Source organism: Lepisosteus oculatus, chromosome 15, assembly GCF_040954835.1.
Source record: "Lepisosteus oculatus isolate fLepOcu1 chromosome 15, fLepOcu1.hap2, whole genome shotgun sequence".
In the NCBI taxonomy this organism is placed as follows: domain Eukaryota; kingdom Metazoa; phylum Chordata; class Actinopteri; order Semionotiformes; family Lepisosteidae; genus Lepisosteus; species Lepisosteus oculatus.
In genome coordinates this window covers 23,467,489-23,492,587 of record NC_090710.1, presented here as the reverse complement: position 1 = coordinate 23,492,587, position 25,099 = coordinate 23,467,489, and the positions used below count along the sequence as shown (strand labels likewise).

General features: G+C 40.8%; 1 protein-coding gene across 18 annotated transcripts in view; it reads left to right on the top strand.

Moving 5' to 3' along the window:
- LOC102695688 (inositol polyphosphate-4-phosphatase type I A) overlaps window positions 1-25,099 on the top strand; it is an 82,391-nt gene that overhangs the window by 47,302 nt on the left and 9,990 nt on the right. For 4 of the 18 annotated variants that reach the window (XM_015364276.2, XM_015364269.2, XM_015364270.2 and 1 more), the window contains exons 10-25: window positions 4,877-5,024; window positions 6,605-6,735; window positions 8,135-8,239; window positions 8,689-8,797; window positions 10,369-10,386; window positions 12,055-12,241; window positions 12,763-12,981; window positions 14,009-14,291; window positions 17,783-17,815; window positions 19,161-19,333; window positions 19,509-19,632; window positions 20,640-20,766; window positions 21,304-21,444; window positions 21,817-21,914; window positions 23,054-23,166; window positions 23,654-23,808. In XM_015364276.2, coding sequence (XP_015219762.1) covers window positions 4,877-5,024; window positions 6,605-6,735; window positions 8,135-8,239; window positions 8,689-8,797; window positions 10,369-10,386; window positions 12,055-12,241; window positions 12,763-12,981; window positions 14,009-14,291; window positions 17,783-17,815; window positions 19,161-19,333; window positions 19,509-19,632; window positions 20,640-20,766; window positions 21,304-21,444; window positions 21,817-21,914; window positions 23,054-23,166; window positions 23,654-23,808 — 2,164 coding nt within the window. The remainder of the gene's footprint in view (window positions 1-4,876; window positions 5,025-6,604; window positions 6,736-8,134; window positions 8,240-8,688; window positions 8,798-10,368; window positions 10,387-12,054; window positions 12,242-12,762; window positions 12,982-14,008; window positions 14,292-17,782; window positions 17,816-19,160; window positions 19,334-19,508; window positions 19,633-20,639; window positions 20,767-21,303; window positions 21,445-21,816; window positions 21,915-23,053; window positions 23,167-23,653; window positions 23,809-25,099) is intronic. The other 14 variants (XM_015364281.2, XM_015364272.2, XM_006639152.3 and 11 more) reach the window with 10 other exon arrangements.

Sequence of the window (25,099 nt, the reverse complement as noted above, 5' to 3'; positions counted from 1 at the left end):
GGTGCAGCGGTGGAGCATGCCTGACCCTCGGCTGAGTGGTCATCTGGAGCACCTGAGTGATCTGGGATTGTTACCCCATTCTCACTGTTCAGGTCCACCCTGCACACTTCCTGATTGAGGAATCCCTCTATTGGCATGTTTACAATCGTTCGCTGGGCGTGGGTGTAGGACACCTGCTCGCTCCCCCCTTCCCTCGCTAGGGGTTCAGGGAGCTGCCCCAGCACTGGGATAGCTAGTTCACTGTCTTTGAACTCACTATCACTCACCAGGCCCATGTCAGTGCAGGCGGGGATTCTGACACCTCTCTTTGCGATGTCCTGCACTGGCAGGCGGGTGACTTTACCATCCAGCTCCAGTCTGGCTGAACCACTGTTGGTCAGACTCAGACTGACAAACTGAGCTGGTGGCTGTAAGAAAACCGGCTCGGCTTTCATTCCCTGTCCCTTCCTGGGGACTGGGTGTGTTGGCAACCCTGCCGTTGAGGCAGGAACAATCAGGTCAGTCTCACTCACTACCTGGTAGTTGTGAGAAATAATATTACCTGACTGCAGGTTCCCTGGGTCACAGCAGAGGGAATCGGCATCTGGGATCAGGTGTGTCCACAGCGCAGTAGTCTCAGCGTCCAGCTGGACCTCCTGTCTAACCTGTGAATGTTGCACTAGGGGCACCTGGCGGTGGCCCTGCGACAGCTGCTCAAGCAGATCCTCACTAATAGAGGACCTCTCAGGGCCAAGGGTGAGGGCTACATCACCAACCTGGTCTCCTGCCATCTGGATCCCTTCCACCACTGCGGGGTGGTGTTCCTGAACCCTCTTGGGTGCCAGGGTGCACAGGGAAAGCTCCTTCTCATCGCCATGTGGGGAGATCTGCTCCTCTTTAGGGATGTAGAAGGGGTGTGCTTTACCTGGTGGATCAGGCGGCTGCTCGGAGCACCGCTCCTGTGGCAGGGAGGCTGTTGTGACCTCAGCCGGGACACGACTTCCCTGTATATCTGGGGAACAAGGAAATATTTTTATTTCTTGTCCAGAGGGAACGGAAGGAATCTTCACATAGGCTTCTGTGTTCGGTGGGCACTGTGTGAGCACAGTCTGCCTCTTGGCCCCCCTTTCCTTCTGTACAGAAGGCTTAGGAGCCTTGACCTTTTTCCACACTTTGCCTTTCTGGTGATCCACCAAAGGTTCCTCTCTGAGTCGCATGCCCTTTTCTTTTTCTACCCGTTTGAGCTTGCCGTGTGACATCAAACACCTTTCAACCTCAGTGTCAATCAGTGTCTCACTGGGTAAGACATCTCCCATGGCAGCCTTGAGGTAAAAGCTTCTTGCTTTTCCTCTGCGTTTTACTGCCTGCTCTGTGACTTCAGGGGTGGAGTCAGCACTCACTTGGGAGTGGCTGACCTTATCCAGGCAGGAACCCTTCCGCTCAATCAGATAGACTGGGGGAGGGAGAGGGGGCGGGTCTCCGCCTCCTCCAGTGGAGAGTATCAGCTCATTCACGCTTCCGGCAGCCTTGGGGAACGGTTGTCCCTGTCCTAATAAAGCTTGTTCAAGCCTGGCCAGGCGGGCGGCTACTGAATCCTTTTGTTCAGTTTTTTCTAGCCCTTTCCCTCCCCCGGTGTTCTCATGGCACTTAGGACGCTGGGTGCGGTCCTGTGTGAGTGCTTTGGAACGGGGCTTAGCCAGCTCAGGAGCCTGTGCTCCTTCGAGCAGGGGGGAATTAACCCTGCTGGCTCTGACGGCGAACACAGTCGCTTTAGCAGCTTTTTGCTCAGAGCGACTTTGGACATCATACTCCCAGGCTTTCTGCACGAATCTCTTAATATCAGTCATTTTCATGGTCTGTGCATCTATATGCATTAAGATCATCTTTCTGACTGACGGGTGGAGATTCGCAATGAATAAACCCTTGAAATGTATGTTCTCTTCGCAACCCTCATCATTTCGCCCTGCAAAATAAGTTCGTCTAAGTCTCTCGTAATATTCGCGAGGGGACTCTGCTCTCTCGTGCTTAATGTTAAGAGCGGCGGCTATCGCAGCAGTCGGGTCAATAAACGCACTGTATTCTTCGATAAGTGCTTGACAAAGCTGCTCAAAGTCATTACAGACTTTCTTCATCTGCCTAGCCATCCACTCATGTACAGCTCTGCTGGTAGTTTTCCTGACAAGAAACACTTTCTCCTGTTCTGTGGCGTTTGGCAGGTACTGCAGGTTATACCTGAGGTCCTGAATATAACTCTCGATATTATTCTCTGACACTGCGGGGTCAAATCTCTCTATGTCCTTCGCTAGCTCTCTCAGAGAATGGAGGTTTATTCTCCTAGCTTCTCCGCTGACGGAGATATGGAAGAGATCGTGGTCAGACCTGTCGCTGCTAGAGAGAGTACTTAATAGCGACTCGAATTCAGACCTTTTAGCAACCATCGTTAAACTTAAAGAGTATTACTTTTAAGTACGAAATCACAGTTTTACCACAGAAAACTACAAAATCAAGTATGCAATCAACCCGGTAGATTGCAAAAGATCACAAAACAATCAAGCACTGCTTAAAGAGCAAGGGGAACTTTTTTTCCTTTCTGCTTTCAGCACACTGTATTGTCGTGTATGAAACCCGCGGCGTTTTATATTGAATTATTCCGCTTGGTTGACTCATTTCAGTCTTGCCACGCCCACCCAGGGACGCCAAATAAATGTAGAGAAAACCGGTTCAGGGACGCCAAATATGTAATCATAGTGGCTCTCTGAAGGCACCAGTTCTGTAGGGTTTGGGCATTTACTGAGACAATTATTAATTGTAGCAGTAAATCACAAAGTTGATTCTTTTGGTGGCTTTAGAATCCAACCATGCGATATAACTCAAACAACGCGCACACACAGGTACTAATACACGAGGATACATTTATTAATACATAGAATATGCATATAAACCTAACAGATCTTATCGAGAGGGTTATCAGAATACAAAAGATATATATTCAATCAGTTACAAAGTGTTACACATATCAAGAGGAAATACGTTCAGTATATCATTCATTAAGACCGTTTCGTAAAGTGAACTTGGTTACAACTTCTACATTAGATACTCAAACAAGTACATAACTCTTAGGAATTAAATTGATATCAACTGGTTTGGATAACAATTGAATTCTCGAGCTGTAATGCATTGAAGTTGAATACTCATCCAATCTTTGGGGATTCAGATCTCCTGCGGGCACAAAGAAACAGTTGCAGGCTGTTGCTGTCCAATCCGCGCTCTCTGGCTCCGTGCCAGGCTGTGATGTGCGGCTTGCGACGGTGCGCTGCTGATGCTCACTGTTGGCATTAACTAGCAAAGTTTGTGCACAGGAGAAAAGATGACTGTGGGTCCCAGCAAGTCAGGAAGAGGACCAGTTCGTTTATGATGAAGAGCTAGTTCTGAATAGTGATTCAGCTGTCCACAGTTCCGACCTGTTCACGAGGCCTGCTGCTGGTTACTCTCTGGCAACCTCCACTCTAGACTCTTAGAACAAAGGAAAGTTCTGGCACTCGGACACACTGGCCGTTCCGTGGTTGTCCGGGCTGAGTCTCAGGATGGTCAGGAGGCGCGCTGTGAGAATGTCCTGCCCTTGGGAGCCTTCTGCTCCTGGGCCGTCCTGCCCTGGAATTCTCCTGTTGAATCTTGTTGAATCTGAATCTCAATCTTGTCGAATCTCTCAGGCTCTCTGTGTTGCCTGTTTTTACCTGGAGGAACTTCAGCTCATTGATTGGCTGAAAGTTCCATGGGCATCAGAGTCCCACGTGGGTTACTCGGCCCTACCAGTCCCTGATTGGTTGATCAAGGTGAGATATGAGTCACTTAGTCCTGACACTTAGTAATGCAGTCCAGATGTCCAACTCGCACTCCCTAGACAGATAGGCACCAATGGATGACCATTGATCATGATAGCCAGGCTTAGCTAAGTGCATCCCCCTTTGGGAGCTGTCCTTGGACCTTAAATCACCTTGCATGAATGGTTTCTCTGTGGCTGCACCACAGAGATGAACAGAGAAATGAGGCCTAATTTGGGAAAGCTCAGAAACACTTAATTCTGCCTTATTATTAAGCCTCGCCGCTACATAGTATAATTCAATGCTTAAAATGGCTGAAGCTATTATTTTCTGTGTTTCTGACGTCTGGGACTATCTCAGCATAATGGGAAATGGCATTATACAGATGACCCATGCTGTGAACAGAGTAATGGAGAGTCCAGATCAGATACTGCATGTGTTTCAAAGTATCCTCTGCAGAGGATCAGACCAAAATGAGACAGAAACGCTGTGATAAATTCATTGCATACATATTCAAAATATAAAATGACAGTTTGCTTGAAATACTTTCATTGTTTAGAATTGTGCAATAATAAACACATGTAGCCTGTTTCCATCAGGTCTCAAAAACTTAAGAGAGTTTGGGGACTCTTCATGCACAGCTTGAGCAGTATTGCTTGATATGACCAGAACGGCTGCTGATGTTGTTTATTGGAACTCAGAAACTAAGGAGGCTGGGCCTGGTCACTACAGGGATGGGAATCCCCCAGTCCAGTTGGTTGCTGTTAGTGACATTGGTGGATCAGTAGGTGGACCAAATTGTCCAAAGTGCCTGTAAACACTTGTAGGAACTACAGTCCTTCAGTAGAAAACTTAAACCAAGGTCCTGGTTGCTTGGTCATTAATAATCCCTGACTGTTTGTAAGAGTATGTGTATATTCTTATTGTCCTGGCTAAATTCCGTCATAGACTGGTACAATGTATCCTCCTTGAAACTTTCCCTTAATTCACTTGTTTTGGAAAAGCAGGGCTGCTCTGGTTCAAGAGCCCATTTTCTTCTACAGTCTTGGTGAATTTGTTCTGTCCTCTATTTGCAGTATTTGGGGGCACCATGAGCAGGATGTACCGTTTACCCACCACAGATGGTAACCACCTGCGGATCCTGGAGCAGATGGCAGAGAGTGTACTTTCTCTGAACGTCCCTCGCCAGTTTGTTAAGCTCCTTCTTGAGGAAGATGCGGCCAGGTAAAGAGCACGCTGTTTGTTTTTTAATTTTTCTTGAAAGGATTATGGATGGGTAACTTCTAAAACTGTGGTTTCTTTCTTGCTTCAGAATCTGGGGATCTTTCCACATCACCCTTTTCATTATGTCTCTCACAGTTAAAAAAATATATAATTTCAGAGCCATTATTCATTAGTCATTAATTTCTCATCTCATCCCAAGTCTCGAAAAGATCTTAATTTTGTTGTCTAATGATTGTAATGAAATGGGTTACAAACCACTAAAAACATTTGATAGTCGATTTTAACATCAGGTTCTAGTAGGTTTAAACCTTATGAATTTACTGACCTAATGTTTTGGAGGGGCAGAAACAAGGAGCACATTGTTTCTCTCTCTTTCCTCGCTTGTCGGCACACCCGTCTCCATTTGGTGGTTTGAACCAAATCTTTGGTTCAAACCAGGAAATACTCCAACCGGCATGTCGCTCCACCGGGGGGGGGAGGAGAACAAAGTAATGTAGCCTATTCATAGCCCTTCATAGAGGGGGATTATCAGGAAGCATGGGAAATTTGGCCAGGACGCCGGGGTTACACCCCTACTCTTTTCGAGAAACGCCCTGGGATTTTTTATGACCACAGAGAGTCAGGACCTTGGTTTTACGTCTTATCCGAAGGACAGCGCTTATTTACAGTATAGTGTCCCTGTCACTATACTGGGGCATTAGGACCCACCTGGACCGCAGATTGAGTGCCCCCTGCTGGCCTCACTAACACCTCTTCCAGCAGCAACCTTAGTTTTTCCCAGGAGGTCTCCCATCCAGGTACTGACCAGGCTCACACCTGCTTAGCTTCAGTGGGTTGCCAGTTGTGAGTTGCAGGGTGATATGGCTGCCGGCAAGGAGCACATTGTTTAACCTTGTTAAATGTAAATTATGTGGGCCTCTCACATGTATATAGGAGTGGACATTTCTCATTTAGTGCCAAAATTAATACCCCTAGTCTCCTACCTTATTAGCAATGCCCCTTTAATGACCAAGTAATCAGGATCTCAGTTTCTCTTTCTCATCAAAAGGAAGGCCCTTCCAACAGTCCTATGTACCTATTCACTATATTGTGGCCTGGTTTAGAAATTTGTGTCCATAGCGAAGACTGTTACTTACTGGCCCACACGCACCACTTAAAACTGCAACCGGGTTTTCTTTCATCCCAGTCCTGACCAGGCCCTGCCTTCCTTAGTATCTGAGGTCTGACAAGCAACATCAGCAGCCATCCAATTCATCTTGAGCAATACAACTAAAGCAGTCCGTCAAACACCCCCGTGTCCCTTCCTTTTCTGTTTTTTGCTTTTGGGTTCATTTGTTTTTTTTCCCATTCGGAATGCATGATCATTTTTTTCCAACTAGTATATCTCTGCTGAGAGAAGGGACAGATTCTCTTTATGTGATTAACACTTTGTGTCAACACAATCCAGCCGGTTGCTGAGTTTGCTAACTGTTACTTCAGGGGGATCTGGGCTGGGGTAGCTCTCGGCAGCGATTCAGATCTCGTAAGCTCTGTGCAGTGCTGAGGGCCAGAAACTCAGAGCGTGTTGCTGTGCTTGTCAGGGTGTGCGAGCTGGAGGAGCTAGGAGAGCTGTCTCCCTGCTGGGAGAGTCTGCGCCGTCAGATCGTCACTCAGTACCAAACCATCATTCTCACCTACCAGGAGACCCTTACAGACCTTCATCAGTACAAAGGTCAGCACGTCCTATTAAGTCTCTAACCTGCTTTAGATCAAACATGAAATTATTAGCCATTGCTTTTCTGATATCTTTGATAGTATTTTCTTTCAGGGATTTCAAGTTTTTCTAAATTATCATGTCAGAACCGACCTGAAGTACTGCTTTTTAACATAGCTATCATCAATTTCTCTTTCAGAGATAGAATCAACACCCAGTTTTTTATGTGAAACACGTAACATGTAACAGTGTTAAGAGCACAGTAGTTCGAACGATTGCGATGTTCCCATGATTTTCTCAGGTTCAAGGCAGACCACAATCCCAGTGCAACATGGGAATAACTCTCCATGTCTGATGATGCAGTTCTTAAATGTTGGTTTGACTCTTTTTGTTGTTGCTGCAGCTTTGGGGCTGCTGTTTAGCCTTTGATTTGATGCTTTTGTAGGCTGGGAATCATGGTCATATCGGATGTTATCAGCAATTCTACTCTCACCCAGTGAACAACAATGGAAAGGAGATGCAAACCTTTGCAAAAAGGAATGGCTTCAGGGGGAAATACTTGCTCTTGTCCTGTTACCTTTATACAGATGATGAGCAAAATACAGTAATAGAAATATCTTAAAGGATTTTTCTAATTTCATTATACAGCATATGTTTCTGATACTGAAATACTGTCTTTTCAAGTGTATAATCTAGTTAATTAATTTGGTTGCTGCCCTTTTAGCTAAACTTTTATATTTTCCAATTTTGTACTAGTATTTAAACATTTTGTCATGTTACCATGCTGGCAAACACTGCACAGACGAGCAGTATCTTTTGTGTTTAATGTGCTGCGGAAAACCAGAACTGTGCACTGTGGATAATTAGATACAGGTGAAGTCATGCTCTGAACATAGGTCAGCAGTTTGTTCTTGCAACTCTTATTATTTCTTTACGTCACATTTTCACTTGCTTTTTACACAAGGATATTCAAGTATTTGTATAATAAAAGCTGACATGCTGGGCTTTCTCAAAATGCTTTTCTGGCTGTGCTTGTACTTGTTGGCACTCATGGAGCAACAGTGCGAGTCCAGAACACAATGTTGTTATTTAAAAGTTTTAAACAAGAAATTAAATCTTATCATGTCTGTACTGTGTACACTATCCAAAAGAATAGAAACAGAAAAATCTGTGAAAATGTATAGATCAGAGAAAAATTAGCCAAAAGTGTTAGGCTAAGAATTAGACTGTGTGGGATTCTATGAAATGGTCATACTGTACATTAGTATTGAAAGAATACTGTACAATCATTAATTATAGAGTTTTGTCTCTTTACTTTAATTCCTTAGCTCTGAATTTAGAAATGAAAAAAGTCATTGAGACACATGTATAACAGAAAACGTCTAACAGTTTTCTGTAAACATCATTGTCTCCACAGGGCCCTCTTTCAAGGCAAGCAATCTGAAAGCAGAAAAGAAGTTAGAATTCATGCCAACAAATCTCCATATCCAGAGAATGAGAGTACAGGATGATTCTGGCTCAGGTAAGGCCAAGTTAATGCACAAGACTTCTTTTAATTATGACTTGCTAGCAGTTTTTTTAAATCACTGTTCCAGGGCACATTTTAAATTTCAGTGATTAGCAGCAGATGAGCAGTGCAACAGGAGACAGTTGTTTTATCACTCCATAGCACATGAAGGTATTATGCAACATATGTTGCCAGTGTAACACATCCTCACCCTTGGTTTGTCTCTTTAAAGAGCATGTAGTAAACTGGAAAGATTCTTACAGAATAGAAGTAGCATGAATTTTGACGGTTATTCATTTACAGAGCTCACCATCCAACTAGAAAGCATTTCTGTATAAACTATTGAGATAAACAATGTGGCAGATTCAATGTGTCTTTGTTCTCACTGTGATGGAAGTCCTTACATGTGGAAAGAGCCTGTTGATACGGCTTTGATGTATTTTTGACGTATCCTTGTTCTCCAGACCACACATATGACATTGTAACGATTGGGGCCCCAGCTGCTCACTGCCAGGGCTTCAAGAATAGTGGCCTCAGGAAGCTCATCCACAAGTTTGAAGAAGCCAAAAAGCAGTAAGTCGATGGGACTGTTGTAAGAAGTGCTGTTGGGAATAGCAAAGCTTGCATTTCTGAAGTTTCTTTCACCTTCTATGTCTGCTTTAGATATTTCTAATTTTTTAAAAAGATTTTCAAGATTTAAAAAAAAAACGTAACACACTATGGTCTCGACATTCACGAGAGTTCGATGTGAAGAACCATTGCGAAGAGCCAGTTTCACTTGTAACCAAGTCCACCCCTATACTGTCACGTAATGTACTACAGCATCTAGCATGGAAGGTCAAAAGATACGCGTAACCTTCACTTATATGATATTTGAAGCACTAATAACATTGATCAACTAAAACAAACAACAGTAATTACAAGCTTAGAGTAAAATGAGGTAAAATGAACAACTTGAATCCCTCCTCTGTGCCCAACGGATTCCTGCACTTTCTCTCTGTGCCAGTCCCTGCTCCTTGATTAGCATGCCCAACTGACATTAAAAAGGGCAGTAAATCTGTCAGTGAGCATGTAGAGTCGTCTCCAGTCTGTCATTCCCCACACTGCTGACACAGAACCTGGAGCGTTCGTTACAATACACAGACAAGTCCACATTCAGACTCTGGGTAATGGGGACTTGGACAGGGGGCAGGGAGAGGCTCACACTCACTAGCTGGATTCGCCTACTGATCCTAGTCTGCTGCGCTTTTAATTTGAAATTCATCCCGCTCTTCTCTTCTTAAATCCAAGACCCTGTCAGCCAGACAAATCACAAATAAGTGAACTTTTGCCAATGTTAAATTCGTAGATGGTGGAGACCTTACTGTACGTGATTTGTTATTCAAGAAAATGGAACATGATTGGAAGGGAGTGGGGAGAAGATATAGAATTGCAGCTATTGTTACTTATTATCCTTTTCTTTGAAAATGAAGAGCCTTTCAAGTTTTGCATTTTTTTTTCTGTTTGGTCCAAATTTAACCCATGTTAATGAGTTTGTTACAGAACCACTTACCGAAGCTGACAGATGTACTGTAGCAGCCATTGGTTTTCCTTTGTGTTATTTTCTGTAACTGAGTCTTCATTATAAGTCTACCAAACGTGCTGCTTGTTCATATTTTTTTAAATACATGTATTTGAAATGCAATTTAATTGGTTGTCTCTATCTAAAGAATTCTCTTAATTTTTTCCTCTAAAATGCTTTTATTAAACTCTTGTATCCATATTTGCATGTATACAGTACCTAGTACTACCTTTCAGATAAATTCATGTTACGTTCCATTTTTGCAATATATTTAAAAAATAACTTGATCTGTTTTTGATTTGTTAAATGTATAATTTAACAGCTTTATATATGTATAGAGCAAACTTATGCTTTATGCTTTCTCATTTTGAAGTGTATTGTTTGATGAGTATAGTTTGAATTTCTTTCTTGTTAACATTAATAATTGCATGGCGACATTAGAACTGCTGTTTTGGCTTCATTTTGCTTTAAATTGCTTTCGCCTCGCATGCTAGTTTTGCAATGCTGCCTTAAACTGCAGCATTCTGTCAAAAAAGGTTTCTTATTTGATTGCTTTTTAATTGCTTGTTTGTTTTCTAATCAGCGTTTATGAGGAGGGTTGGTGAGTTCCTAGTATTTAAATTATTTTTTTCTTCAGTTATTTCTCCATTTTGTGCACCAGCCTGCATGAAAAACTTAATTATTTGTTTTTCATGCAAATATGTTTCAGCCTTTCTTCATGTGTTCTGATGTGGTCTGGTTTGACTTCAGTTGTCTTCAGATGTAATGTGGTACTTTCTTGGCATGGTGCTGCTTGTTCTGAGACTCCTTGCATCGGAATAGACAACTTATCTCAGTCGGATTGTGGTGAATGTCATTTTGCCTTGTAGCGGATCTTCTTTGAAAATCTTTATACTGTACTTCACTCTGTTACACAACCAAATAAGATTTGTAATGATATTTTACATGATTCTCTGAATGTGAGGTATTTAATTCTAACACTCCAGTGTTACCCAAAAAAGACAATCTGGCAGCCTTTATATTCTGTGTTTATGGTAAAAATCATCCAGTGAGAGATCTACTGTATGAGTTTTCTTTCGCTTCACATTTGCACACTTTTTCACGATCAGTTTATTTATTATATGGAAGGTCCGTAAAGTTCCAGAAAACGTTTTACTGCTGTACACAACACAGAGGTGTTTATTTTAGCTTTTGCTTGTCATCTAACTAAATCACCAAGGCTGCTGTTTACCGATTTGCACAGTTACAGAAGTATTGAAGGGAATTTGAAATAAGCATGCGACTGCTGTCTCACAAATGTCAATCAGAATATACTTTATGTGCAATGAGCTACTATGAACTGGATAAACAGGACTAGCTGCATGGCCTCTTCTCATCTGTAATGTTTCATACATGATTATCAAGAATTGTAAAGCATACTTGAAGTGTCTGCATGTTCACGTGTCTTGAGTTGAACGTTTTTTAATGTGGCCTTATCACTCAAGGGCTCATAATGAGCCTTAGTTTTTGCAGATTTTTCCTTTTACAAAGCAGGGCTCAAATTACAAGGACGTCCCATTGATTTACTTTAGTACTGTAAGTCTAGCATGCAGGGTTCATGTTCCTTTGTATTGTATAAACTGCTCTAGCCTAGGTACGTAACATATCTTGGAGCCTGTTGCCTTAGGCATCTTGTGGAATAATATGTTAGCAGAGCCTTTGCTAGGTCAGTGAGAGAGGTTTACAGGCTTTGGTCCTTGTGTAGTGTTTCAGAGTGTCCCAGATCTTTGTCATACATTTCTGCATCGCACTGCTCACTGCTAGTTCTGGCGTGCTTCAAGAGATCAAAAGTGTTGCTCACTAATGCACGCCTTGCAAAAATAGGTTTTAGAAAGACATCTCAAGCTTGCTACCAGATGCTTTGTACAAATAAGCATCACACAAAAGCATAATCGGTTCCCGGGATTACAATGTGGATGTCATTTCAAGATACCTGCCTTTTAATTTGTCTGCTTGTTGGCATTTGTGAACTCTGTGTGCTTAATAGAATGAATAGCCACAGTGTATACATATGCACAGTAAATGAGAGAGTCGCTAATCTCATTTTACTGGCCATTCCGCCAGTGTGTGATTTGTACCCTGCTTCTGTCAAAGGAAAAGTCAACTTCAAGTTTTCTTTTTGTATTAAAGAATGAAAATTGTTGTAGAAAAGTGGCGACAATCATTGTTCTGTTGTGCAGTTCGTGAGGTTATCCTGACACCTGGCTGATTTGCCCTTTCTAATCTCTAGCAGCTCCGTGTCTAGCTCGCAGTCCATTGTCTACATGCCACAAGACATCATTCGAGCCAAGGAGATCATTGCACACATCAATACCCTGAAGACGCAGGTCAGCTACTACGCCGAGAGGCTCTCCAGAGCAGCCAAGGAGCGCTCTGTTAATGGGCTGGAGAGGACCTTGGCTATTTTGGCAGATAAGGTGAGGTGGACTTTGCTGTTTAGATGCATTAAAGAAAAATAGACGACATATTAACATATTATATTTCAATGCCTCTAACCGATCAAGGGTGTAATTCATATTTGTTCTCTCTCCAGAATTACCTTGGTGTTTTTTGACAATAAAAATTATTATTGCTTTGTGTAGAAATTATAAATGGCAAATAAAGGAAAGCTACTGTATATATATGTAGATCATTTCACAAATAACTTTTTGTCGTTGTGAATTTAAAGCAAAATTTTGTAAACAAATATGACTTACATATATTGAAAGTCTGTAAACCTAAGTGCAGTAATACTTGTTGGGTTTTTTTTCCGATGTTTACTTAGGTCGGAATAATGATCAATGCTTTTTGACTTTAGTTTTAATGCCTTGTTTATTTTTGGGGTACACTCAAGTCATTTTAAACCTGCAGTTTCCTCTTCCATCTTTAGTTCAGGCATGATTTGGGTTTGCAGCATCTCCTGTTTTCTGAGCATGTCCATGTCACATTTGAATCGCAGACCAGGCAGCTGGTCACTGTGTGTGACTGCAAGCTGCTGGCAAATTCAATCCAGGCCTTGAACGCCGCCCGGCCTGAGTACATCGCCTCTAAAGCCTCACCCACCACTGGGGACTCCGACCAGGTGGTCCTGAGGAACGACCAGGATACTCTCGTCGCCAAGTGGGCAGGGAAGAACAGCCGCTCGTCCCTGCATGCCAACTGGCACGAGGAGGAATGGGTGGGTCGGCCCTGCTCGTCTTTGCTGTCCTGTGTGGAAAACAACAGCGACGTTAATATTAAAGAGAACTTATTTTGTGTAGAGCACATAGTACGTAATCATAAGGCGCTGTACAACAGAGCAGTCAAATCAAAAGAGACCGCTATACAAAAATGAAAACTGTAAATTAAACAGAATAATAAGAGGAAGTAAAAAAAGGTTGTTTTAAGACAGGATGTGAAAGTCCCTTGCACGTTCTGATCAGGCTGGGACCAACAAGACAGAATTAGGAAGTGAAAGAAGACCAGAGTCCGAAGAGTGTAAAGTAGAGTATGTGTACGGGCATTAGCAGTTTACTGATGTAGTCAGGAGTCAAACTGTTCTAGTCTGTACAGCTGTATTTGAAATCTTACTAGGTAGGAGAGCTAGAAAAAGTACAAACAGATTGTCATGATATACTGGAAAAAAGTGTATGATTTAAATGAAGAGCTGTACAAAGTGACAGTAAGACCTAAATTAGAATATTTTGCTGTAATCATTTTGTGGGTCACCACATAATAAGAACAAACATGGCTTCTCTGGAATTAGTCCAGAGAAGAGCAACCAAACACATTCCCAGGCTTACTGTGTCAAGTTGAAATTATTTTTTTTTCTTGACAAGAGTCTTGACAAGATAAGAGAAATTGGGGACCTCATTCAGTTATTGATTCCTCAAGGGCATTGACAACATCAACCCGGCAGACTTCTTCAGAATCAATTGTGAAAGACAAGAACACAAATAATGCTCTGTGACAGTTTTAGGTTTTCAACCAACTAGCAGTGCTACTTTTATATTTGTATGTTAACAGAATATGGATGATCAAAGCATTTCAGATCAATCTAGTCAGGCCTACTACTTTTTCTGTCTTCCCCTAACTTTCTACTGGTTCTCAAGGCTTTTTTTTTATCATGGGCTGCAGTCAAGGCGAGAACAACCAGCTGATAAACAAAGCCTGGTTTTCTTAAACACAGCCCTTATTGTTTAATGCCATACTGCTTCGCCCTGCAGGAGAAGGTGTGGTTGAACGTTGACAAGAGCCTGGAGTGCATCATCCAGCGCGTGGACAAGCTGCTGCAGAAGGACCGCCTGCAGAGCGACAGCTGCGAAGATGTGTTCCAGTGCGACACCAGCAGCACCAGCAAGAAAGGTAACCTGGAGAGGCGAGCGTACTGGATTAATCCAGACTGCATGGAGGAAACTAGCTCGTCTTGTTCATCTGCATCGCCATCATCTGCCACACCATCCTCATCTTCTCCAGCACTCTCTGCATGCCTTGCTCTCTCTGACAAAAGTGCGTATTGGTGAACCTTTTTTTTTCATTTGCTTTCTTTGAGTTGACTTTTGTAGTTAAAGCCGTCTATGCCAAATACAAATACTGGTAAACACGTTGCAGTGGGAAAAACTATTCTGAAACCAGCTTGCATTTAAAAGTAAATCCCTAACATAGTGTTGCATGAGTGTGGAGCTAAAGGAAGAAACTCTCTTAGATTCTCCTTGAATCTGAGATAAATTCTTAGATTAACAATATTTTTTCATTCCACATGGCTTTCAGCAGTAGTAATTTTTATTGTAATTGCAGTGGTCAAGGAATTCAGACCTAAAATCAAGGAATTAACCTTAGCTCTAACAGTGCAGTTTCTACTTTTATTCAAATCCAACCATTCCAAGCTTACTGTTCCTATAAGTTTCTTTAGTGATGATATAGTAATTATCAGAATTTCTCTTCCTTGTTGTGCTGCAAACATATGGCACTGGTAGGGGTGATTTCTCAAATAAGCCCAATATTAAATAAAGTACAATAATTTGGACACATTAAAAGGACGTTGTGGAAGCCATCTTTTGATTATTTGGTAAAGTAAAACAACAGGGGCTATTTCACATCACTGTGGGGCAATAATAGGCATTCATAAATGTAATTGCAGGTTCCAGATTCTTATTGGTTAAACACTGGATGTTCTGAAGTAAGCTCCTGTTGTATAATTACCTAGCACATTCTGAAATGAGTTTGGGATGGTTTTTGATTTTTGTTTTGCACTGGAATTTCCCAGTAATGTTCACTTCTGTACTTATGTACATAGGACGGTACTAATTTAATAAATTTAAAAATAAACTTCCAACTTCTATTTGGAGATGCTTGTTTTGTAGTAACAGGGGTCTGTGTATATATATGGTAAAAGTGCTGAAACACTGGTGATGTCTATGCTGAATCTTAAGTGTCTGGTTTCTGTTGTTTTCCAGACAGAAAGGATTTGTAAGGTTGAAATAGAATATGCAAGCCCTCAGACTGTAGCTTTTCAGAAACTGTTTGAATACAAAGATGACATTTTCTCTTAGTGCTCCTGTTGTGCAGGTATTCATATTTTTCAAACATTCTTAAACCAGATTAACCTGAATAAAAATAAAAACTCACAGGAGCAAACTTTTGCTATATTCAGCCAAAGTCCCTTCCTTCTATCAGCATGCATGTTTTTTTTTCTTCACGCATCCTTTCAGTGTTGTGCTGGGGTGCAGGTTTACAGCATGATTTGATAACTCAAGATCATTTTTCCACAATGTGACTAACACTGCTTTCGTTTTTTTTTACTTTGAACTGTGGTTGCCAATACACACCGCTATTCATTTAAAAATTTATGTACACACTGTTTTTCCTTAGTTCCTCCTGTTACGTACTGTATGTTTATTTAGTTTTTTTGCTGTTCCTCTCTTTTTCACATACTATATGTTAACTGTTCCTCTTAAATTGCAAAGTACTGGTGCATTTGGGTAGCTCACAGAAAAATGCGATAACCTACTAGTGAAGGCCTTTTGTTTAGAAACATTTATTCACACATCAGGTTTGTGTTTATTAGGTAATCAGGTAAGTAATTGTTTTGTGCAGTAAGATATTTTAAGGCTAGCATATTGGAAACATCTCCAACATCTGCATTTGTGCATGGTGAGAACCGTTTACATAAGAAATGTAAAACATTGAAAAACATGTATTTTGATCAAAACAAGACCCTTGAAAATGTTTACTGTTATTTTGGGGGAGAAGGGTGCAGAGGGATCCAGGGCACTGGTAGATTTCCTTCAGTCACAAGCAGTTGAATGACATTCTGTGGCTTTGTGAATAATTCTCTATATAAACAGCATTAACCATCTTTTAACTAATCTTAGTGTTTAAATGTTGAGTAAGTAGAAATATTAGCTATTTTTATATATCATATTACATTTTATTTAAATGTTTAATTAGGTGTATTGCATTTATTCTGTTATATATACACACTTATTCATAGTGTGAAATCAGACCACAATAAAAAGTAAACTACAGAAACTGTGCATCTTCAATTCGTACTGCATTCATGCAGACTGTAGCTCAGAAGGATATATAGAGACTGAAAATAATTTAACACAGGGTTTTATGAAATACTGTGGGTTAGAACCGTAGTCCTGGTCTTCAGCAATGCAGCTGGGTGTAAATTGTTAATGAGGGAGTTCTTGAAGTGGGGTTAATTCTGAAGGAATAGGGTTTGGATTACCAGTGTACACTCAAAAGGGTTATTGTCTGACGATTGTTCAGCAATGGTTGTTTTTGCTAGGGCTGCATTTTCCCAATCCGTGTCTCGTAACCAGTCTCTCTGTATCTCTGAAAAGCTTTGCTGCTCCCACAGTATTTCCTTCCATTTTCTCAGCTTGTGCAGCAAGCACTTCTACTGAGAAACTGACAAGCAAAATACCTTGCTTTGCTTCATAATTGTTGTTTTAGGCTTTTCTCATCTCAATTATGTTAAACTTAGGTTTGGTTCAATGTAAATAGTAATTCCCTTACACATATCAAATGCTATACATTACTTAATTGTACATTAAGTAATTTGTGTCTGAGTTACAGTAAGTGAGTTTCTATCTACAGACACCTTGAGGAGTTATAGTATGTTCTGTTCTGGCATTTATCTCAGAGAAGTGGTTCAACCAAACTTCCTCGACATTACTCAGTTTTTAAGTTATTTGAATACTTATTTCAATCCTAGTTTGAGTAGTAGGATTCTCACATGAAGTTCTTGTCACCTGCAAGCTCACACACATACTTGTTCACATGGATCAGGACAGACCAGGCAATACAATCACTTGGTTCAGCGACATATTGACTCGGCGGTGATGTCTGACAAAAAGGCGGATTTTCTTGAGTGGTCTCTGTACTTTCACACGTTTCAAGATTTGATTTTTCCTCTGGCTTTTTTCCCCCCACAGATTCTCTCACATAGGCATATAATAATAATAATAATAATAATTGCTTACATTTATATAGCGCTTTTCTGGACACTCCACTCAAAGCGCTTTACAGGTAATGGGGACTCCCCTCCACCACCACCAATGTGCAGCATCCACCTGGATGATGCGACGGCAGCCATAGTGCGCCAGAACGCTCACCACACATCAGCGATCAGTGGGGAGGAGAGCAGAGTAATTAAGCCAATATATAGAGGGGGATTGTTAGGAGGCCATGATTGATAAAGGCCGATGGGAAATTTGGCCAGGACGCCGGGGTACACCCCTACTCTTTTCGAGAAACACCCAGGGATTTTTAATGACCACAAAGTGTCAGGACCTCGGTTTTACGTCTCATCCGAAGGACGGATCCGTTTCACTTTGAACATACCCGCCTGCTCCTTGCTTTGTTACTGCCTTTTTTGACTGCTCAGTTGAAGCTCAGTTTAGCTCCGAGTGCAGCCAGTGTTTTCAGAGCTGCCCATGTTGACAATGCTGCTTCCTAACCATGCATGTTGCGCCTCCATTTTTGTTTAGATTGCAGCCCCCCTGCTGAGGAGGCCTCTCCAGGTATGTGCTCTTTCCATTCAGCACTTCTGCTTCAGGGCGCGTCTCCTTCTGTTGCTGCAAGGCAGTGCTTCCGCTAGATTCAAGCAGTTCCCTGCTCCTTGGTGCTTAGAAAGAGAAGGTGCCCTCGTGACGTTTGTTTTCCTTTTCCAGTGGAACTGATGACTGCAAGTACAGGGTTGTGCTGAAGGCAAACTCAAACAGGAATAATCTCCCTTTTGAACATTCTCTTTGGGTCCTGCATTTAACTTTCAGGAGCTTTAAATTCCCATTACGTCCCTTTTAATATGTGCTTTGAATATTTTAAAATATAAAATATAAAATATTTTTATATTTTAAAATATAAAATATAAAAATATGTTTATATTTTAGTCTTCTTTGTGTCCGAGGCAGTTGGTCTATACTATCAGGTTTGGGTTTTTTGTATTTTCTATAACTGTTTTATGACAGTTGAATTACAAGTACAGTATATTTTATTTGTAAATGTAGCCTTTGTTTTCAATTTTTCTAATGTTTGAACAGGGCATCTCGTATCTTACACAAGCTGGAGCAGGAATAAGACACGGTGATTATTTCTGAGTTCATCTCGGTCCCAGACATTTCTTAAAATACATAAAAGTTCAAATGTATAAAGTGTCTTTTGCAGCTATGTTGAAGTTTCCTAATTATTTTAGCTTTTGACCGTTACTACTGTTATTTATAACATAATCATGTGGATACATTTTTGTCATTAACTATTTTTAAATCTCACACCTGGTCAGATTAATTTAATTTAATTAATTTTGAGTTATTCCACATCTTGGAGATTCATTGCACATAGAAGGGACTGCTGTGATTATAGATGAAGCCCTGTTGGTTTTTACATGCTACACCTGGAAACTTAAAAAACAGTTTTGCTTCCTTTGTGTGTCTGCAGACAGTTCTACTCATGTGATGACCATGATACCAGACATGCTGTCTAGGTTAATTGGCATTATTAAATTGTCCCCGGTGTGCATGTGTGTGTTCCCTGTGATTGAGTGGCACCTGCTGAGCTAGGCTCCAACTCATTGCGACCAGTTTTGGAATGAGCGGTTCTTGAAATTGGATGATTCATTTTTGGAGATTATTCCCATGAAAGTCTCAGTATTCTCCACTTGTTAATTACAGTGTTTCAGATAGGAGCCGGTATCGTAGTGTAATTACTGGGTTTTATTGCAAGTTAAAGTATTCCCATTTTTCTGAGAAAAGGCTAACATTTGCTTAACTGCGTAATTAGGATTTAGAGAATGAAGGAATCAGATGGTTCGATGTTTTTGATGACGGAATAGGGAGAGAATGTTTAACTAATCCAGTCTTGTCCTTCCAGGGGAGTGGAGTGAAGCCTTATATCCTTTGCTCACAACTCTTACTGAATGTGTAGCCATGATGAGCGATAAAGCTAAAAAGTCAATGGTCTTCCTGTTGATGCAAGACACTGCCCCCACAATCGCCATGGACTTGAGCCTGCAGTATCGAAGGGATGTTGTCTTTTGTCAAACAGTGAGTAAAACAAATGTTCAGTCACTGGATTTTGAGACAAAACATTTTTCGGGGGTGTATCCTAGTGAAAGATTCAGTCTTCACTGAATCACGTTTCATCTGCCGTAACTGTTATATGAGTTCATTGCGAAACATCATCATCCCTCATTAATATATGTATATATTTTTCTTTCAGCTTACAGCCCTTATTTGTGGATTTATAATCAAACTAAGAAACTGTCTTCGTGATGATGGATTCTTGCGTCAACTCCATACCATTGGCTTGCTGGCTCAGTTTGAGAGTCTGCTCAGTACCTACGGTAACAAAAATGAAAGCAGTAAATGTGGGAGACAATGTTACATTTTGTTGTTAGTAAAGTACAGCAGCAGCTTTTTGGGGGAAAAAAATGATTAAAGCTAAAAGATGTTTCCTATAGTGATTGTTTTTTGACATGACCAAAAAACAGCCAATAAGGCACTGAAAATGTGTGAAGATTTTAATTGAATACTTTACTAAATAAATACTTTTTTAAAGAATAAATTACTTTAAAATTGTAATTAAAAAACACACTATCAATAGTGATAGTGTATTTTTATTACCCTTCTACAGTTTCAAGAGGCTTCAACATAATATTCCAAATTCATGTCTTACCTTGACTTCAGTAGCTTTAATCTTAATCTTTTTAAAGTCTTTTCTTCCTGTGAGACAAACAGAACAGTTTGGGCTTTGAATCTTTGTGATTATATACACAATAATAGATTTTAATAAACATTTTAGCCAAATTTAAACTCACTGTTGAATATTTTGAATTTTTAGTTGCTCATTAAGCTGTATCATTGCTCCTCTTCTCTTCAAACTACTTAAGTTTGACCAGCTTCCATTCATTTGTCTTTCCATGTAAAATAAATAATGTGTGGTATGTAACTTCATGTTCATTTGCAAATTCAAGCAATTTTTTATCACATGAGAATTTTTCATACAGAACAGAAGAAATTGAATTTAACCTCAATTCATCTTGTGTTAGGAGTTGTGAAAACACTGCAGCCCTGATATTTAGTAAAGTTGTCTAAACCAGTGAAATTGGGACATAAAAACACTGTATAATCACCATTCGTCAAGAAGTATATTGCTGCATTGGGCTTCATCAATATCCACACCATAATTATACCCACATTAACGTCTAAAGATTTCATTCCTGAGTGAGTTGTAAAAAAGGTGCCTACTACAATCTCCTGTCTGTGAAGCCTACCATTCTCTAATGCTTTTCATAACTTATACAGGTTATCCGATTGCATCGGTGTGACACTTCTTTCTTTACTCTCACAGGAGAGGAGCTGTCTATGCTGGAAGATATGAGCGTAGGAATTATGGACATGAGAAACGTCACGTTCAAGGTGACCCAGGCGACTTCCAGTTCGTCTGTGGACATGTTGCCAGTCATCACGGGAAACAGGTACAAAGCCATGGACAGCTGAGCATTCACGTCCATCTCATTGAAGGTGGTCTAACAACGTTAAGGCCTGCAGTCTGGTGCAGATAAAATCATATACAAGGCAGAAAAGAGTCATAATGTCTCTGATTAACATGATGGATGAATACGCATCAATAAAAAAGTCTTATTTTTTTCAGAATTACAGTGTTTTCGCTGGTTAGTTGCTTGTGTTAATTGCAGCTGCAGTTTATCGACCTGACTGCTGATGGATGATGGACAGAGAGGCGAGTGGGTTCAGGGGTTCTGCACTGTGTGGCCTGCTGCTGAGGTGGAGGAGAGCAATGTCCTAGTAACAAACAGCATCGATATCAGAAAGTCCTCCTATGTCTTCCATTAAAAGAGGGAAAGGATGATGATGAGGACGATTGCGATTGTGATTGTTAAAGTCAGCTCTCCCACTGAGGGACTGCAGCACATAGCTTACAGTCTGAAACCGTGTCCCTCCTTGTGGAATAGTTATCCCCGGAGCGAAGGCTGTCACCCTCTTTCTGATTCCAGGGATGGGTTCAACGTGCGGATCCCGCTCCCGGGCACCATGTTTGACGCGTTGCCGCGGGAGATCCAAAACGGGATGCTGCTGAGGGTCCAGCCGGTGCTCTTCAATGTGGGGATCAACGAACAGCAGACCCTGGCAGAGAAGTAAGGCTCCCGTTTTCCAGAGACTCGCGGGCACTTGTACTGGTCTGATGAGGGGAGGTGACTTTTGTATTAATGTTTAATGAAGTCTCTCACACCAGACGTCTGGATTTCTATTCCTCTAAAGTGCGCATGTTACCACCAGTCCGGATAATATTTATTACCTATAATATTTATTGCATCTGTTTTTATTATATCAATATGAACAGCTGCTCCAGACTTAAACAGCCTCTTTGCTGATATAAAAAAAAACATAGTCTGTGGTTGTTTTAGGGAAACAATACTAGACTGACCAAGTGTGGGTTATAAATATATGTGATTTACTATACTCTAGGTTATTGCACACTGCTTATTATTAACCTCTTTATTCATAAGGTTTGGAGACACATCACTGCAAGAAATCATTAACACGGAGAGCCTGGCTCGCTTGAATTCCTATTATGAACAATTCAAAGAAGTTTTACCTGAAGACTGTAAGTATAGATTTGTGGATATTTCTAACCATGTTGTTGTGATCATTGCTGTTGTTAACCTGTTAACCTAATCCAAGACAACATTGAGCTCAAAGAACTGTTAAAAAATATCAGAGCTTACAATAATTCTGTATAATGAAGTAACAAATGTGGCACCAGCAGAGGCGGATCAGGTTCTAAAAGAAATAAGGTAACTGGAAAGGCAACAGTTGCTCAGAAATAAACCATTTGCATTTAAATTGTGATTCTCATGCCAAAGACTCCTAAAGTGCTTCTCATATAGGAAGGGACCCGTTTTACCACAGAAACGCAGTACCCTCATGGATAGCATGCGGTTTCCATTGTGCACCAGCAGCCTCCCCACACAGCAGATCATGTGGAGATGTGAGAAAATGCTTGAACTAATGGTAACCAAACCCAGATTACAATTAAGCCAGTAAACTGGAGTTAACATAGCTGCTCTTTCAAGAAGTGTCATGGAATCTTTACTCACCATCTCATCAAAAGGAGGAGCATTTCCTGTAGTTCAGTGTCCCTGGTCTCTATTCTGAGGCGTTGGTTCTGAAATTCTGGTCCACACATACGAGAGCTCCCTTCTGCTCCTAAAGCTTCACTTACAACTGCTACCTGGTTTTCCTTAGACATGTCCTTAGGCCAGGCTGCAAGGCAGTTACTTTAATGTAGACTGAATAATAAACACTGTACTGGGAAGCTTAAAATTTCTAATAGTAATAAAACTCTATAAAGATGGATATATTTGAACTATATGCATTCTGGAATATTTGTTTCCATGTAAAGTTGTCCAACCTGACCAGCTAACGGAATATAACTAACAACATTTACAAATGACAGACACTTATGATAACTATACATTTACCGTATCTTTGTGGGCTATATTGTATGATGTAAACTCACCAACATTTTATTGCCTTTGCAAAATAATTTTGTGTGAAGAATTTGAAGAAAAATATAAAAGGCAGGATATTGATATATAGAATAATTATAGTCTTGTTCATAAATTGTGATAAGATAGTCACTTATTGTGTCCTTATTGTCTCATTGTAATTCCCCAATGTTCCTTGTGTCTACAACGTAGAATGGCGAAAAGAAATGTCTCATTCTCTGGTTTGTTTTGGCAGGCCTACCTCGGTCCCGTAGTCAGACATGCCTGCCTGAACTGCTACGATTCCTGGGCCAGAATGTCCATGCAAGAAAAAACAAGAATGTGGACATCCTGTGGCAAGCTGCAGAGGTACATCAGTCTTTTATATGCACATGTATTGTAGGACTTTTACCGGAACAGAACCAACATCGAGAAAAAGTGGTTCAGTTCCTCAGTTAGAATAAGGAATTGCCTTTATACCTAACTCATGTAGTAAACTTGCATGTCCGACGTCATAAGACCTTACCTGTGAATAATCTCTTCACAATAATGGCAGGATTCTAGGTCTTACATTGAGCTAAAGCAGTAGAGTAGCAACAGTGCTCTCTCCGTCTGTAGGGATGTCTGTAATGCATCAGTGCATGATGAAGGCCATCAGTGTGGGTGTCATCCATCCTCGAGCTGGAGGTTAAGCAGAACTCAATGAATATACGTCTGTCGTCTGGAAGGTCGTCGAGAAGAATTGCGAGAAGAATTTGGGGGCGGGGCGTTTGACGATTTCAAAGTTTGAAGGGAATCACAAACAGAACAATCGTGCAATGAATTGCTGTGTCTGCCCCTGTCTGCTCCTTGTCAGATTTGCCGGCGCCTCAATGGAGTTCGCTTCACGAGCTGTAAAAGCGCCAAGGACAGGACGGCCATGTCCGTGACTCTGGAGCAGTGTCTGATCCTGCAGCACGAGCACGGCATGGCTCCTCAGGTCTTCACCCAGGCCCTGGACTGCATGAGGAGGTAGGTCTATCACTGCTTGATGCTCCTAACATGGGACAGTGCAAACTACAGATGAACACCTCACCCGCACCAGTACTGATGGCAATGAGTCACTCTCTCATCCTCACAGCTAATTGAGGTATGATAGTGTAGATGTGTCTTTACTGTATTTAGTTTCCTGGTTACTTCTTTCATCTGTTTCAACAATAAGCGCCTACTGTAAGTGGTGTTCATTGGCATTAAACAGAAACTGATAGATTCATCACAAAATTATGTATTCTGAAATTAGTATTCTTTAGCAGTCATGTTCCTTGCAGGTGTTTTGTTTTTTTATTTGGTTATATCAGGAAAGACGCGTCATATACTGTATAGGGGTGTACACGATTTTGGTGACTCAAGAAGTGAATATGAAATACTATAGAATGGACTGTCTTTGTCTGGTAGATATTTGTTTGGGATATTCATAGTGCATAGTTCATAATTTACTGCTAAGTTCCCAGATTTTATTCACAAGCCATCACAGGGATCAGTAAACATAGAATATCCAGTTTCTAATATGAATGCACTTTGCAAAGATGTAGTGAAAAAAAGAATGCCTGACAAAGAGAATAAGAGACATCACTTAGACAGGGCTGTTGAGACTGTGCTACAATATCAATGTAGGAATTTGAAAATAATTATAATTAGTATATATGTTAATTGGCATACTGTAATATTGTATGATATTTGACATAACTGGAAAACATAGCAGAGGAGCACTGCTTTTTATATTAATTATCGAGGCAAAGAGGGTCAAACTGAGTCAGACCAGCATTTAGTAGAAGATCTCATGGTGCTACAGACTGGGATAAAGAAAAAAAGATAAAAACACAAGTTCGGTGAAATTCCCTTCTGGATTCTCCAGATGTCCAAAAAAAGCTTTTTTGCCTTCAATGTAAAGAGAATAATTGGCTTAAAGTATAGAAGAGGAACTGTTCTCTTCCAGATTATTTGGAAGTTTTTTGTTCCTGTGAAGACAGATTTGGTGTTTTCTGTTATCACCACTATAGGCGAATCACACCAGAATAATCTAGTTTGCTCAAATTTGGGCACTGTGAGGATGCCTCGCCTATGTACATCCTTTTTTGAAATTGTACTTTGTTTTGCCAAAATCAAGAGTGCAACATTCTACATTTAGAACACATTGTGATAATGGATACGCCATAGCAGACGTGCACTGAGCACGATCCTTATGATCCTTCTCTCTCTGCAGTTAGCACTTGTTCCTTATGCTTAATATTTTATTCAGCAATAACACCTGCTTGTTATTTGT